The sequence below is a fragment of the Cajanus cajan genome, chromosome 2 (genome assembly GCF_000230855.2).
Source record: "Cajanus cajan strain Asha chromosome 2, NIPB_CcT2T_4, whole genome shotgun sequence".
Taxonomy (NCBI): Eukaryota; Viridiplantae; Streptophyta; class Magnoliopsida; order Fabales; family Fabaceae; genus Cajanus; species Cajanus cajan.
In genome coordinates, this window is record NC_138518.1 from 70662075 (window position 1) to 70676788 (window position 14714).

Consider the following 14714-nt stretch of genomic DNA (forward strand, 5'->3'; position numbering starts at 1 on the left):
CCTTCCCAAAGGGGTGGAAGAACATGGTTTTGGACAAGTATGATGGGACTACTGACCATAATGACCACGATAACTTGTATGTTTCTCAAGTTAGCATGCTCACTAGCATCAACGCAGTAATGTGTCACTTATTCTCTACTTCTCTAAAGAAGGTTACTCTAAGATGGTTTACTCCCCTTTCATCCCACTCGGTTAAATCCTTTAGGTGATGGTCTTCTAATTTATTATGCAATTTGGTTCTAGCTGGCCGCATGCAATGACGTTAGTCACCTTTATTAGTGTCAAGTAAGGTAAGAATGAATCCCTTTGGGCCTTCATGGACATGTTTGAGAAAGAAACCTTTGAGATTCCCAACTTAGGAGAGGAGCTTGCTTTCCACTAAATGTTATCAACCTTGAGGTTAGGTTCTTTTTTGGATAGCCTTTGCAAAAAGTCGACCCTTTATATGGAAGAGCTTCATAATAGAGTGGAGAAATACATGCAAATGGAAGAGCTTACTGAGTTCCAAGAATAATCCAGTGAAGAACAAGGAAAGGAAAAGGCAGAATTCAAGAGGGGAGAACAGAGAAAGAGATCGATCCAAAAGATCGAGAGAGCACAAGCCACCAAGGTACTCTCAATACATATCTTTGAATGAAAATCATTCAAGGATCCTAGACAAAGCATTATGTAGTGACTTGATACCTCTAGTCATGTCGATCCCTACACCTTAGAAAGCTGATCACACTAAGCATTGTTAGTATTATTGCAATTTTGGTCATACAATCAAAGAGTATGCTGCCTTGAAGGATAAAATTGAACTGTTGATACAGGATGGACATTTGCGTAAAGTTGTGCAAAAGGTTGAGGCTAGATTGCATGACCGAGGTCAAAGGTACAAACATCAAGAAAGGCAGTGTAAGAAAGAGGATCATTCTCAAATGAGCACTAGGCTAGCTTCTCAACAAGAGTACCACCCCAACTCTCGATTGTGCAGGGTGATAAATACCATTGTTGTAGGATTTGTTGGCGAGGGTTTCAACCATTTTTGTAAGAAAGGGACATTTTCACACTATTAAGGTACTAAATGTTGTTGCTTAACAATCCTCGCAAAAGGTGTTGTTGATTACTTTCATTGATGAGGACTTCAAAGGTTTGGATCCTTATCAAGATGACCTTATAGTGATTATTGTGGAAATGGAAAACTTCACAACAATGAAGACGTTGGTGGATCAAGGTAGTTTGACCAATATATTGTACATGTCTACCCTTCAACAATTGCAAATTCTCGAGTCCAGTATCAAGCCTTATAATGATCAACTAGTCAAATTTTCAAGAGAAAGGATAGACACAAGAGAGTACATCAATTTGCTAACTACCTTTAATGATGGTGACAAAAGGAGGTAGATGATTAGCATAGGTAATATATTGGTCAATGACAATATTTCTTATAATGCTTTACTATAACTCCTTTCTCTCAATGAGTTAAGAGATATAATTTTCATGCCTCACCTAGCTATGAAATTCCTTTTTTCCACAAGAAAGATAATACAATTCATGCTAATCAAAAGACAACACGAGAGTATTATGCAACCAATTTTAAGATAATTCCCTTGGTAAGTCAAATTGAGGCTAAACACTTATCCACCTAGGTTGACATACACACCTCCTTAACCAGGGAAAAACAAGTACACTTGGTGGAGTTGGATCCAAGGGTTAATGATGAAGCTCAAATGGAGTCGACATAAAAGATTGAGAAATTTCAATTGGGAAAAGCGGAGGACAATGTACTAACATTGGTAAATAAATAGAGTTAGGAGATAGGACTTTATTGCTTAAGACTTTGGAAGAAAATGTTGACTTGTTCGCATGGTTGACATCTAACATGCCAAGCATTGATCCATCATTTCATTATCACCATTTGTCCATTCGTCAAGAAGCCTGACCAGTAGCCTAGAGAAAAAAGAAGATGGACAACGAAAGGAGAGTAGTTATAAAGGCTGAAGTGTCTAACTTGTTGGAGGTTAGATTCATCCAAGAAATATGATATACGATTTAACTTACCAATGTAGTCTTATTTAAAAACAATAACGATAAGTGGAAAGTGTGTGTAGATTATACGAATTTTAACAAAACTTGTCCCAAAAATACTTATCTCTTTTGAAGTATTGATATATTGGTAAACGAGACTCTTGTGCACCACATTCTAAATATTTTTACATGTTATTATAACTCTCATTATTAGGTCTATTTTACTACTTACATTTTAAAATAAACAATATAAATATATAAATGATATCATGTTAAATAATGAAATTAGTATCATTATTAAGTAAAAACAAATTATATTATTTGTACATAATTGTTTAATAAATTATAAATTTTAAAAGAATATATGACATTAGATTTGATTAGAATAACACAGTATATTTTCAATTTGTTTCCATCGGGTTTAAGTTTTTAAATCTAAATTCATTATAAAAAAAACTTTTGGAGCACATCACAGGACGAATTATGAACTCTCTTGAAACTTGATCAGTTTGGTTGTTTGAGGGAATGCTATTTTGGGTCGGGTAAAAGGGAGAGAACATCAGCCCAAAAGCAAATGAAAGAAGAAAAAAAGCCTCCTCATAGGTACTACATGGGCTATGAGGTTTAGGAAAGCCCAGCAAGGACACAGAAATAGAAACATAACCCAATCCAATTTAATTACCACTACTGATTCGTTAATCTCACTCACGTGATTATTTTTAATACACACTGTATTAATTCTAATTTTTATAAAATAGTGTTTTATTATTAATATCATTAATAAGATTTTAATTTAAACTCAAACCCTAATTTTATTTATGTTTATGGGTTTTCTCCAAAATTAACTAAATAAAACATGAAATATTAAATTCATCAATAATTACAAATACAAATAATATAAAAAATTATTAAAAATGCAAATTCTAAGTTTTTTTAGTGATAGGGAAAAACTTGAAGAAGAGAATATCACAATTCTCGCTTGTCAAAATAATTTCAAATTCAAAATTACGTACCTCAAAATATTTGTGAATATCTTTCTTTAACTTTTTTCTTTTGAGATATTATGAGACACACAAGATAGTTGTTTTAATTTATTTTTTTTTATATGTAGAAGATGTAGTAAAAATATAAATAAAATGTTAATTAATTTTCCTTATACGATTCGAAGAAGTTAAGCGAAATCGAAAACGAAAAGTATCTTTATCGTTTATCCAAAAGAAAAGTGGGAGCCACAATGACAAGTAGCGGCAACTTCACGCCGCGCCATTACTGCAAAGAAAAAACAAAGAGATAACTGAGTTAGTGGATTCAATCATTATGATTTACATCACATCACTACCTAAATTATGAAATCTATCAATTTTATTTAGCCTAATACTAACATTATAACTAAATTCCTCTGCATGCCAGCACAATTAACATTATAATAATTAATTATATCCTCTGAAAATATTAAAAAAGTAAAATGTCATTTGTAGCAAATAAATAAATATAAAATCACACCATTTAAAAAAAAAAAAACTTAAATTAGGGAATGTTCTCACGTTCTATTGCTATTCTTATGTAAATAGCTTTTAATTTAAAATTCTCTTCTATCTTATTTAAAACAATAAACACAAGAACTATTATAAATTTATTTTTAATAAAAAACGATGATAGTCCCATTGGAGGGACACAAATATACTACTATTTTTTTTTAATTAGTAAAAAATACTACAATAACAAATATTTATTTCAACTTTCACCATCATAAATTATATTCATTAACTAATAAATTTTTTATGTAGATTTTTTAATTTGTCAAAATATCAATAGTAACACAAAGTTCAAACATAATATACATACTATCCCAACTTTCACCACTAATTTAATTGGGATAATTCTAAAATTGTTATATTTTAATTAGTAATTTCAAGTTTGTTTTAAATAATTATATTATTGACATCAAGTATCTATTAATTTTGCTGGTGACTAATTTTTATCAAAAAAAATTTCAAAAATCATATTTAATAAAGTTGAGATCATATTTAAGAAAATCATATTCAATATCAATTAGATTAACGACTTGTGAATTAGTAATATAAAATTTGACTCTTAATTTGCAACTAGGTGAATATTCCAAGGGTTTTACCATGATGATCTTGGCAAGATTGTGTTTCTTGTAAAAGATTGAGATTCAATGAATGACTTGACATGAAATGGTGACAAAAATGTTATTTAACTATTAAACATGGAGACTTAGTAAGGAGAATTATAAGCCGTGGTGATAGGAAAAACAATAAATAAAAAAGAAGTGGGACAAATATCTGAAAATAAAAATGATAGGACAGGACTGAAGGGGAATCAAATTGAAGATGAGTTGCTTTGAAGCGCACATTAGAAAAAAGGAAGGGCAGTGGATTGTCAAGTAAGCATATGCATATGATATTTTGTTTGGCTACAATACATTCCCTTTGTGTTTGTACCTCTCCATGTTTTCCACTTTCTTTATCTACCGAATTTCCTCATAACTTAATTCTCCATCACCATGGCTGAAGAACCTCACTCTCACACCTTAGGCCCCATGACAAGCCATCATGATCATCCCCATGACCATGACCAAGTTGGTGGCTTCGATTGGATGGTCCTTGTGGCAGCCATTTTGTGTGCCTTTGTGTGTGCCCTTGGCCTCAACACTATGCTACAATGTGTCTTCCAATGTGCCACTCGTGTCCTCACACAGCCTCGCCAATGGATCGCTTCTCGAAGGCTCAATTCTGGCCTCAAGAAGAAGGAAATGGTGGCTTTGCCAACCTCAACCTATGCTCACTCTTCCTCTCCATCTTCACCTTCCAATTGTGTCATTTGCTTAGCTGACTTCTCTGATGGGGACCCCATAAGGTTCCTACCAAAGTGCAACCACTATTTTCATGTCATTTGCATTGACAAGTGGCTCCTCTCTCACTCTTCTTGCCCTACTTGCAGGCACCTACTCAACTCATCAAATGACCATTCTCTTCACTCCTTACATATTGTCATACCTTAGTTCTCTCAACTTTCAACTACATCAATTCTAGGTCTTGTATATGTAAAGCTACAATGTATAACATCTTTCTGTTTAAAGTGTGTTTGTTTTATAGTTGACAAATTTCAAACGTACGTTGAAAGATTCATGGATTAAGTTAAATGAACTTTGAAAAATGTGTTGACATTAAAACAAACACACACTTATGTATCAATCTAGCTATTCCTCCTTTAAATTTTCTCAATTTCAGGTCTATGTACTTTGAGTCAGATTTCAATTAGAGTAGTACAAGAATTGAATCTTGTCTGTGTATCATCATAGTACCCTCATTATAATGCTATATGCTAAAACCTACGCTATTGCATACATTATAATTTATAACTATCACATTAAAGAATTTTCTCTAGTTTTTCTGATTTCCGGTTCTGAAAAAATATTCTTAAGCAAAAGTTTCATTTGTTGAAGGTGGAAAAACTTCAACGTGGGCCAGCTTATCATCCGTGCCTTTAAACCTGATATGTAACGTTAATTAATTACTTGGGTCGTATATAAACTATATATTAACTATTAACAAGATTCGACACCAACCCTATTTTGAATGGGCTTTCAAAGCCCTCCTTAATACAAAAAAAAGAAAAAAAAACCTATTTTGAATATTTTTCTTTCTATTCCTTATAGGGTGCCTGTATTTGCAAATAAAAGACAACTAACCTTTTCAATCTCTGATGTTATTATAAATAATAAAATTCAGTTGGAGATTCGTATATCATTTTCACTTTGACTAACTAGTATTAAGTAACCTTAATTTTAATAATATGAAACTTTACAATAATCTATGCAATGTTTTAGTTTATTGATCAGGCCAGATTATAATTATAAACTTTCACGAAATCAACTCATATTTTCTTAATTAAGGTATTTTTTTTTAAAATATGATCTAAATCTAATATATTAACACAAATCCACAACACTAGAATTCTCCATTATTAATTACACGGTAATTAGAAAGCATATTGTATATTCAATTCAAAGTGCTTACTATGGAAGAAAATGAAGTACGCTTTGCCTATATGCTAATGAACTCATTAACGCATTTAATCCATTTTTGAATCGTACCAGAAAAAAATTTCCAAAAGATGGCAGGTATAAAAGAATCAAAGATAATGTATCTTGGCATCTTTTATATATATATATATATATATATGAATGATTTATTTATTCTATTAGTAAGTCTACCTAAATTTATTTTATTTAATAACTCATGCTTTATATCAAATCTTGACAATCTAACAGTTTAATTTAAAGTTCTTAATACACATATTAAATATGTAAATTTTTAAAAATTTTAAATATTATTTAATACTTTATTTCATTAATTTAAATTTTATATATATATATATATATATATAATCTTGAAAGACTTTTATACTATCAACTAATTGGAAGTCAGTCTATATATGATTTTAAAATATTAATTAAAAAAATTAATAATTTTAATTATATGATAATTAATAGTTAAGTAACAGAACATATATTTTTTTTATGTATATATAAAAAAAAACTTTAGATATACTGCATGTATATTGCAATTACATTGAAAGTAAATAAATATAAAGATGCGTACACATATTCCTTTGTAAGTGAATATCCTGTCCGACACATCTAAGTGTGTGATAAAGCCATATTGATCCTGTCACTTTGTGTGGATTAAGATTTGGTGACTTTATCAGCAGAAAAAACTACAATTTTACATCTGAATTAGATGAAAGACAATCACCTAAAGTTGGCACTTATGAACGACTTTTAATTTGTCTAAAACATACTCCATAGAATAGATAAGATAAAGAGAGACCAATAATGACCAAAATGAAGCAATCCATGCATCCCACCATTACCGACAGCATGACCAAATGGAAATGACAAAGACCAAATTCAAGTTCTTCCATAGCAAAAGAAAAGAGTAAACATCGCAAGCAAGACAAAAATCTCATGATGGATAAAATCATTTTAACTTTAACTTTTACGTGACCAAAAGAGTAAGAATTTTGTCAATTAGTGATGGAAATAAAACTATATTTAACAAAGTTATAAATAAGGATCTGTCACAATTCCGTTGTAGTCTAGTTGGTTAGGATACTCGGCTCTCACCCGAGAGACCCGGGTTCAAGTCCCGGCAACGGAATAATTTTTAACGCTTTTTTCTTTTTGCAACCTGATATGACAAACAAGAAATCACTAAAATAGTAAAAATAAAAAAAGTAAAAAACAATAAAGATGAAGTAACAATAAGAAAAAGAATAGAACTGTGTACGTGGAGAAAAGTGTGAGAATTCAATGACATGTAAGCAACAGCAGATAGCGAGCAACGTTAACATGCCACGTTCTCTTCATGCAAGGAACCCTCTTTTCTTTATAATCTCACTTGCACACACGTTTTGATCCATCACACAAAGGAAAACGTAAGCAATTAAGCTTCTCTGCAGTTGCATCCAAAATGCCAGGCCTTACCATCGGAGACACTATTCCTGACCTCGAAGTTGAAACTACTAATGGCAGAATTAAGCTTCACCAGTTCTGTGCTGATGCCTGGACCATCCTTTTTTCTCACCCAGGTTCTCATTCTTCTTTCTTTCTTCTTATTTTTAGTTCCATGTTTGATCCTTTTGCTGGCTACCTACCTTGTGTTTTTATTCTTAATTATTCTTCTTCTCATGCATGCATGCATGATCATGATTATATTTATACATTATGTATAGGTGATTTCACCCCAGTTTGTACCACTGAGCTTGGCAAGATGGCTCAGTATTCCAAGGAATTTTATCAACGAGGAGTGAAGCTATTGGGATTATCCTGTGATGACCTTCAATCTCACAATGAGTGGATCAAAGACATTGAAGCCTACACCGTTAGTTTCCAACTTTTCCCATACAGTGTTTCTCAATTATATAAACAATTGAACAAAAAATAAGACATATATAAAAAATAAATCTTAGATGAATGATAAGGGTCTTTGTCCTTGTATTCAGCCAGGTGCTAAGGTGAACTTTCCAATAATTTCTGATTCCAGCAGAGAAATCATCAAGCAACTCAACATGGTTGACCCTGATGAGAAAGACTCCACTGGCAACCTACCCTCTAGGGCTCTTCACATTGTGGGCCCAGATAAAAAGGTTCAATTTTTTCTTTGACTAATTAAATTAATGAATTTTCAGTTTTGGGGGGCTAACATGTGCATGTTCATTTGGGGATTGCTGTAGATCATGCTGAGTTTTCTGTATCCTGCATGTACTGGGAGGAACATGGATGAAGTGCTGAGGGTGATAGAGTCATTGCAGAAGGCTTCAAAGTTCAAGGTTGCAACCCCAGCAAACTGGAAGAAAGGGGACCCTGTTGTGATTTCGCCTGATGTGACCAATGATCAAGCCAAGGAAATGTTCCCTCAAGGGTTTGACACTGTGGATCTCCCATCAAAGAAGGAGTATTTGCGTTTCACTAAAGTTTGAATTAAGGAGAATCTTCTTCAGCTTTGTCAAATCTCAGTGACATCGAGTCATCTTAAGTAATCAAACAATGTCTCGTTAATGTACACTTTTTGTGACAGCTTCTTGTTTTTTTAATTACATATAAAAATATTTACTGTTGAATGTATCTTCTGTTTACTATAAAATTCCATATGTATGTCCACAGTTATCATGCTGTTGAATATGTATCTTTTGTTTACAACAAAAATCCATGTATGTCCACAGTTACCATGCTGTTAAAATCTTAAATATAAGTTTTAATTTTTAACTTTTTTGTTCCTCTTAAATTTTTGGGGCATTTGTGGAGAGTAAAAGTAAATCAAACTTTAACGAATAAAAGAATCGGTATATCAAGGAGTTACAACCAAGCTATATCACATATTCACATGGAAATAAAACATGAATTCCTTAGCAGACAGAGGCAACTTTGAGAAGCTCCATAGTCAAGGCTGATCAAGTGAAATGCGAAGATATATATGTTCTTTGAACTGCAAATAGAATAAGCCATGAGGGGTTTCAAATGCAGATTGATACAGTAGGAAAATGTTCATGGTTAGAATATATATTTGAACTTCTTTATTATCGAGGATCGTGTAGTGTGTTATCAACTGCTTCAACAATGGTGAACGGATCACAAATAAAACAAGTATAAATAAAACAGGAATTTTAATGATTTAAGATTTATGCACATCGTTCATGGCTTAATTATACTTGCATTTTTGGGCATCCTTTATAATTTTGCTTTGAAATTTCCCGTACTATATATAGTGAGAGGAAATTGCAATGAAAAAATAAGTATAATTTAACATTAGTAATACTCAAAAGTAGGGATGAGTATAAGACGACATACGTAATAATTAGGAGTTGGATAAATGATTTTTTTTGGGTTCATATTCGTATAAATGACTTTTTTAAGGTTCATATTCGTAATGGGCCGGCAAATCTTGATCCGTAATTTTTTTTTTTAAATGATTTTTTTTAAGCTTCATATCTCAATAAGTTCGATGAAATAAATGATGTTTTTTTTTTAAGGTTCATATGCGAAACCTACAACCCGCGGTTCAATAATTTTTTTTTTTTTTAAAAATCCCTCCTTCCCTTTTTTATGTCAGATTATTTTTATGCCAGATTATATAAGGGAGAAATATATAAAAAAATTATATGAAAATATAAACATCAAATAATCTAAAATAAAAAAAAATTTATAAAAATCTTAACATACAAAAATTTACACATTTAAACTAAAATATTAAAATATTAATATAAAAAATGTATACATTTAATTTAAAACATATATATGCGTAAAAGAATCTAAAAAAATTTAAAATATATTAAAGTAGCAAAAATGTAATATATTTTAAATATAAAATATAATAAATTCCATATTTATTACTTATACTTATTTATTAAAAAATACTAAAATTACTTATTATTTAAAATCTCTTATAAAGTTAAAAGGAAAAAAAAAATCCCTTAAATGGGCTAGCCAACAGGATTCGTAGATAAAGGCCGTGAAATTCATGGACTTTAAGGGTTGCACTTAATTTCTTTTATAATTATATGAATTTTTAAATAATAGGTCCATTTATTATGTAGGCCATAAGTTTCACAGATTAATCTACAACTTGAGTCCATATACTCACCCCAACTCAAAGGAGGTGACTTGCCTTTTATGAAAGGGTCACAAAATACGGATCAATCTACTGGCTCTTGAATCCATATATCCACCCCAACTCAAAATAGGTTACTTGTCTTTTATGAAAAAGGGTCACAAAAGATGAATTGATGTGGATTTGTGTTTGGTTATTGGGGTCTTGGAGATGAACTCAGGTAGACTCAAAATTTTTAAAGCTTGATTAGTATAATTTTACTTACTTGGTTATTGTGTCCTACAAATGGGTTCATGAATGAAATTAGAATGAACTTCCTTATGGTTAGATCATAGAAATTTCAAATCTTTACTTAATAAGTAGTGATCAAATTCATTAGTGGGAGATTCCCAATTCGCACTCATGCATTTGTAGCTGTATTAATATAAGGATTTAGCCTATAATTTGGTGATTCTTTTGCCATTCATATCATCTTGTTCTATATTTGGGGAATTGGATTTCATGTTCTTTGGGATATATATTTTTTTAATTTCATTCCAATGTTGTAAGGTTTTGTTGTAGACTAGTTTGTCTCGTCCAAAAATAAATAAAGTCCAATCAAAAATTCTTTTTGAATTCAGATATAATCCGAATAATTTGATCTTGAATTCAACATATTAATCACTTGTGCCTAATTTTTTTTATTTATTTATTTGAGATATATTTATGTTAGAGAACTATGGTCATGTGACTAACAAGTAAATCCCCAACTAAGAGTGTAAAAAAATCAAAATTGATCCATAATCGAACCGATCCACATTAAAAAATTCAATCCTTTTTGAGAAAAAATTTAAATTGATCCACTTTGTAAAATTAGTTTAATTATCCGATCCATTTTTATAAAGTAGATTAATTCAGTTTGGTTCGATTTTATTAATAAAATCAATTCATATATGGGTATAAAATGGATAATCACACCGTATCAAACTGGTCTAATTTAGAAAAATCAATTCATATTTTAAAAAAATCGAACCAATCCACTTTATGAAAAACAAATGGTTAACTTATCCATTTTTATAAAATAGTTCGGTTTGATTCGATTTGAATTTTTTAAAAATCCAATCTATGAGCACTCCTAATAAATGTATAATCTTCTTCTCTTTTGGAAGCTAAACATATTTGAACTTTTTTCCTATTTGAAGATAATATTCAATCTTATTAATGGTAAGAGTCAAATGGAGAAAATATAATATTATTAATGACTTATAATTGATAAAAAAAAATAATTAGATATAATTAATTTAAAGTATACATCTAGTTTGTAATGAAATATATTCACTCATATATTCAATCTAGTCTCTGCCCTTCCAAAATGAGGCATAGATGGGCTGTGATATGGTTGACTGTAATCTGGAGTATTTGGCTAGCAAGAAATGCTCTTATTTTTTCTGACAAGGTGCTATCTACTTTAGATGTGCTTGAATTGGTAAAACTGCGCACTTGAAAATTTGTTAAAAGCGAGAGATAATTCTTTTTCATACTCATTTTCTTCTTGGGCTGAGTCCCCTTCCGTATACCTTAATTTTTATTAAGTGATTTTGTTGGTGATTATTGCTATCTGGGTGTGTGATTCTGACTTAGTTGCGGCAATGCTTTTGACAACGCTGATTGACTTCACTTTGTAGTTGATAATTTTTTTTTGGATTGCTAGTTTGGTTGTTCCACCTATTAGTGCAAGGTCTTTTATTGTATGATGTTTGCAAATTGATTTTAGGAGGTATATAGTTAGTGTTGTTTTCATTAATCACCTCCTGTTATCAGAGGTGCACTACTTACTTTGGTTATGTTGTGTATATGGGTTGGAGTACCCCTTGTATTCCTCTTATATATTTAATTCAATTTTGCTTAGCAAAAAAAAATATTTAGATTGAATATAACATTGATTTTTTGTAGGACACATTAATTAACAATTACGGTAGAGCTAATAAAATGGTTGTACTAAATTAATTACGGAGTTTGAGCTCTAAATTTAAAGCCCAAATGAATTATTGACCTTTTTAACCTAATTCGATAGAATTTGTATCATAAACGAGTTCGAAATAGACTAACTCAATGAGAATGAATTATTCACGTGATTATTTAATTTTACTAAATGACTGTGTAAAAATTTAATATTTAAGAGATATTGACTAAATAAAATTATATTTTTATAATTTATAATAGTTAAATATTATATATAGGTACTTCTTCACAACAACTTTATATAAAATGATATATGAGATTAACATACTTACATATTGTACATGAGATTAACATGATATATATAGGTACTTTTCATATTACAAATATTTACAAAAAAAATTGTCTCATTATCAATTTTTAATCTTTTTCTTAAATGTAATAATAGAATAAAGAAATTGTTTGTATTTTATTTATTACATTAAAATAAACATGTCAATAAAAAGTAATTGTCACAATAAATATTTAGTTTAAATTTTGAAGGAAATTGAAAATTAACAAAAAGTTAGAAATGTCAAGTGAATTCAAAAATGTCTACATAAAATCAAACTTGAATATTTATTTAAAAGAAATAATTAAGTTTAAGTCTTTTTATCCTAATCTATTATATAATTCATAGTTCATATCAAATTAATCAAGAATGAGCTAGGCAACCTATTTTACTAGTTTTAAGGTACTTTAAGAAAGTGTCAATAAAATAAGAATGAAATGCATGATATAAGAAATTTTTTAATATAAATTATTGAATAAAATAATCCTTAAAATTTAACATAAAAATAATAATATGTCAAATTAAAACTAACCAAATAACCTAAAAACATATGAACTCCTTTTCATATCTTATTCCTAGAACTTGATTTGAATGCAATCCAATATTTTTTTTTATTGTGCATATATGCAAAGTTAGTAATTATTGCATAGGAAAACTATTTTCCAGATGACACATAAGAAAACTTTCCTTTTTATTGAATTGCATTAAAATTTGTAAAAAAATTGGCCAAACATGAAAATAAAACGAATGTTCTTTTAAATAGATATATGGTAAAACTTAACTTGTTAAACCTAGCGGGTCAAGCACTATAAGTTTCTTTATCCCATTTTTACATATGTTTTGAAGTAATTATAGACCTATCTAGATAGAAACAACAAACTCCATGATCGATAAGTTATGCTTCTCTAGTTTTATTGTAATTATATACTCATGATAAAAGCTGGTTAATAGTAAATTGTAGCCTGTCTTGAGAACATCTCTTCTAATGCTTTTGAAGGTTGATTCTTCATTAGTTATTTCAAGTTTTCCTTGATAAATTTGTGCCAGTGTAATATCCCTTTAATAACTTCTTACAACATAAATTATCTAGCTTTAAGGTTGTTTAATGAAATGATCATAAAAATCCAATTTTAGGACATGTGTCATATATATGAAAGGTAAACGAGTTATTTAGATAATCCCTTCATATTGTAATTTTTTTTTATTGTATAATTTCAAGTACTTAGTTATATTCATGATCTTTACGGTGAATAAGAAAATTCTAAATTTATTTAGACAAAAAAGTTAGATAAATTTTTTATTTAATTTAATCTTATTATTTTTAAAATATTGAATTTAGTCATATAATTTTTAAAAATGTTCAATATTTATTTATTTGTTTATATATAAAAGCGATAATAAAATTAAAATTTTGGATTTTCTATATATTATTTCAAAACCTCAACTCAATGGGGGACCTATGTTATGTTATATTATTTATATTTTTATTTTTTTTTATTTTTTTTATATACAAAGACGATAATATGATTAAAATTTGGAACTACATATATTATTTCAAATATTTCAAAGCCTCAACTCAATGGGAGACCTATGTTATATTGAGGGCGTGCAAATGTATTTCCTTACTTTGAGGGAAATGTATTTCTTGACAATGAGGAAGATTATAAATATTGTATCCACAGTTTTTGCATTCTTCCTCCCTTTAAATATTTTTTTAAATATTTTATATTTTAGTTCTTATAATTTAAAATATATATTTTTAATTCTTATATTTATCTTTATAAATATTTTTTAATCTTTATAATTTAAGATAAATTTTTTTATTCTTATACTTATAATTTTTTTAGTCACTATTATTAATTATTTTATAATACTTTTTTTTTATTAATATGATAGAAGTTTTTAATTTTATGAGATAAAAAAATGTTTCAATAATAAATATTGTAAGTGAGAGTAATTATAAAATTTTAATAAATATAATTTAAAGAAACATAATTTAAAATAATTTCAGCAATATAAGTTTGACATAACATATATAAAGTTGAATTAATATTTATGTTACGTTAATATAAAAAATAATATTAAAAAAATTAACGATAAAAATTAAAAAGATTAAAAATTTATAAGTATAAATACTAAAATATCTATTTTAAATTATAGAAATTAAAAAATAAATCTATTTTAAATTATAGAGATTAAAAAATAAAGTAAATAAAATTATTAAAAAAAACAATTTAACTTTTAATATATTAAAGCCTACCTACTTCAATTTGTTCATTTATTGTCAAGTTTTGTCATTA

At 28.9% G+C, this 14714-nt stretch overlaps 2 protein-coding genes and 1 non-coding gene across 3 annotated transcripts; all 3 read left to right on the forward strand.

Annotated features, from left to right (window-relative positions):
• Nucleotides 1-4537: 4537 nt before the first annotated feature.
• Nucleotides 4538-5035, forward strand: LOC109812823 (E3 ubiquitin-protein ligase ATL76). The gene has a single exon (XM_020376885.3). It carries the CDS (start codon nucleotides 4538-4540, stop codon nucleotides 5033-5035), a length of 498 nt encoding a protein of 165 aa, XP_020232474.1.
• A 2088-nt stretch (nucleotides 5036-7123) lies between these two features.
• Nucleotides 7124-7196, forward strand: TRNAE-CUC (transfer RNA glutamic acid (anticodon CUC)). Its single transcript has one exon. It is a non-coding gene; the product is annotated as a tRNA-Glu (tRNA).
• Nucleotides 7197-7445: 249 nt separating this feature from the next.
• PER1 (1-cysteine peroxiredoxin 1) lies at nucleotides 7446-8803 on the forward strand. Its single transcript, XM_020376874.3, has 4 exons — nucleotides 7446-7626; nucleotides 7771-7919; nucleotides 8041-8184; nucleotides 8272-8803. The coding sequence occupies exons 1-4, from the start codon at nucleotides 7509-7511 to the stop codon at nucleotides 8515-8517; spliced, it is 657 nt and encodes a 218-aa protein (XP_020232463.1). The 5' UTR covers nucleotides 7446-7508; the 3' UTR covers nucleotides 8518-8803.
• The last annotated feature ends 5911 nt before the right edge of the window (nucleotides 8804-14714 follow it).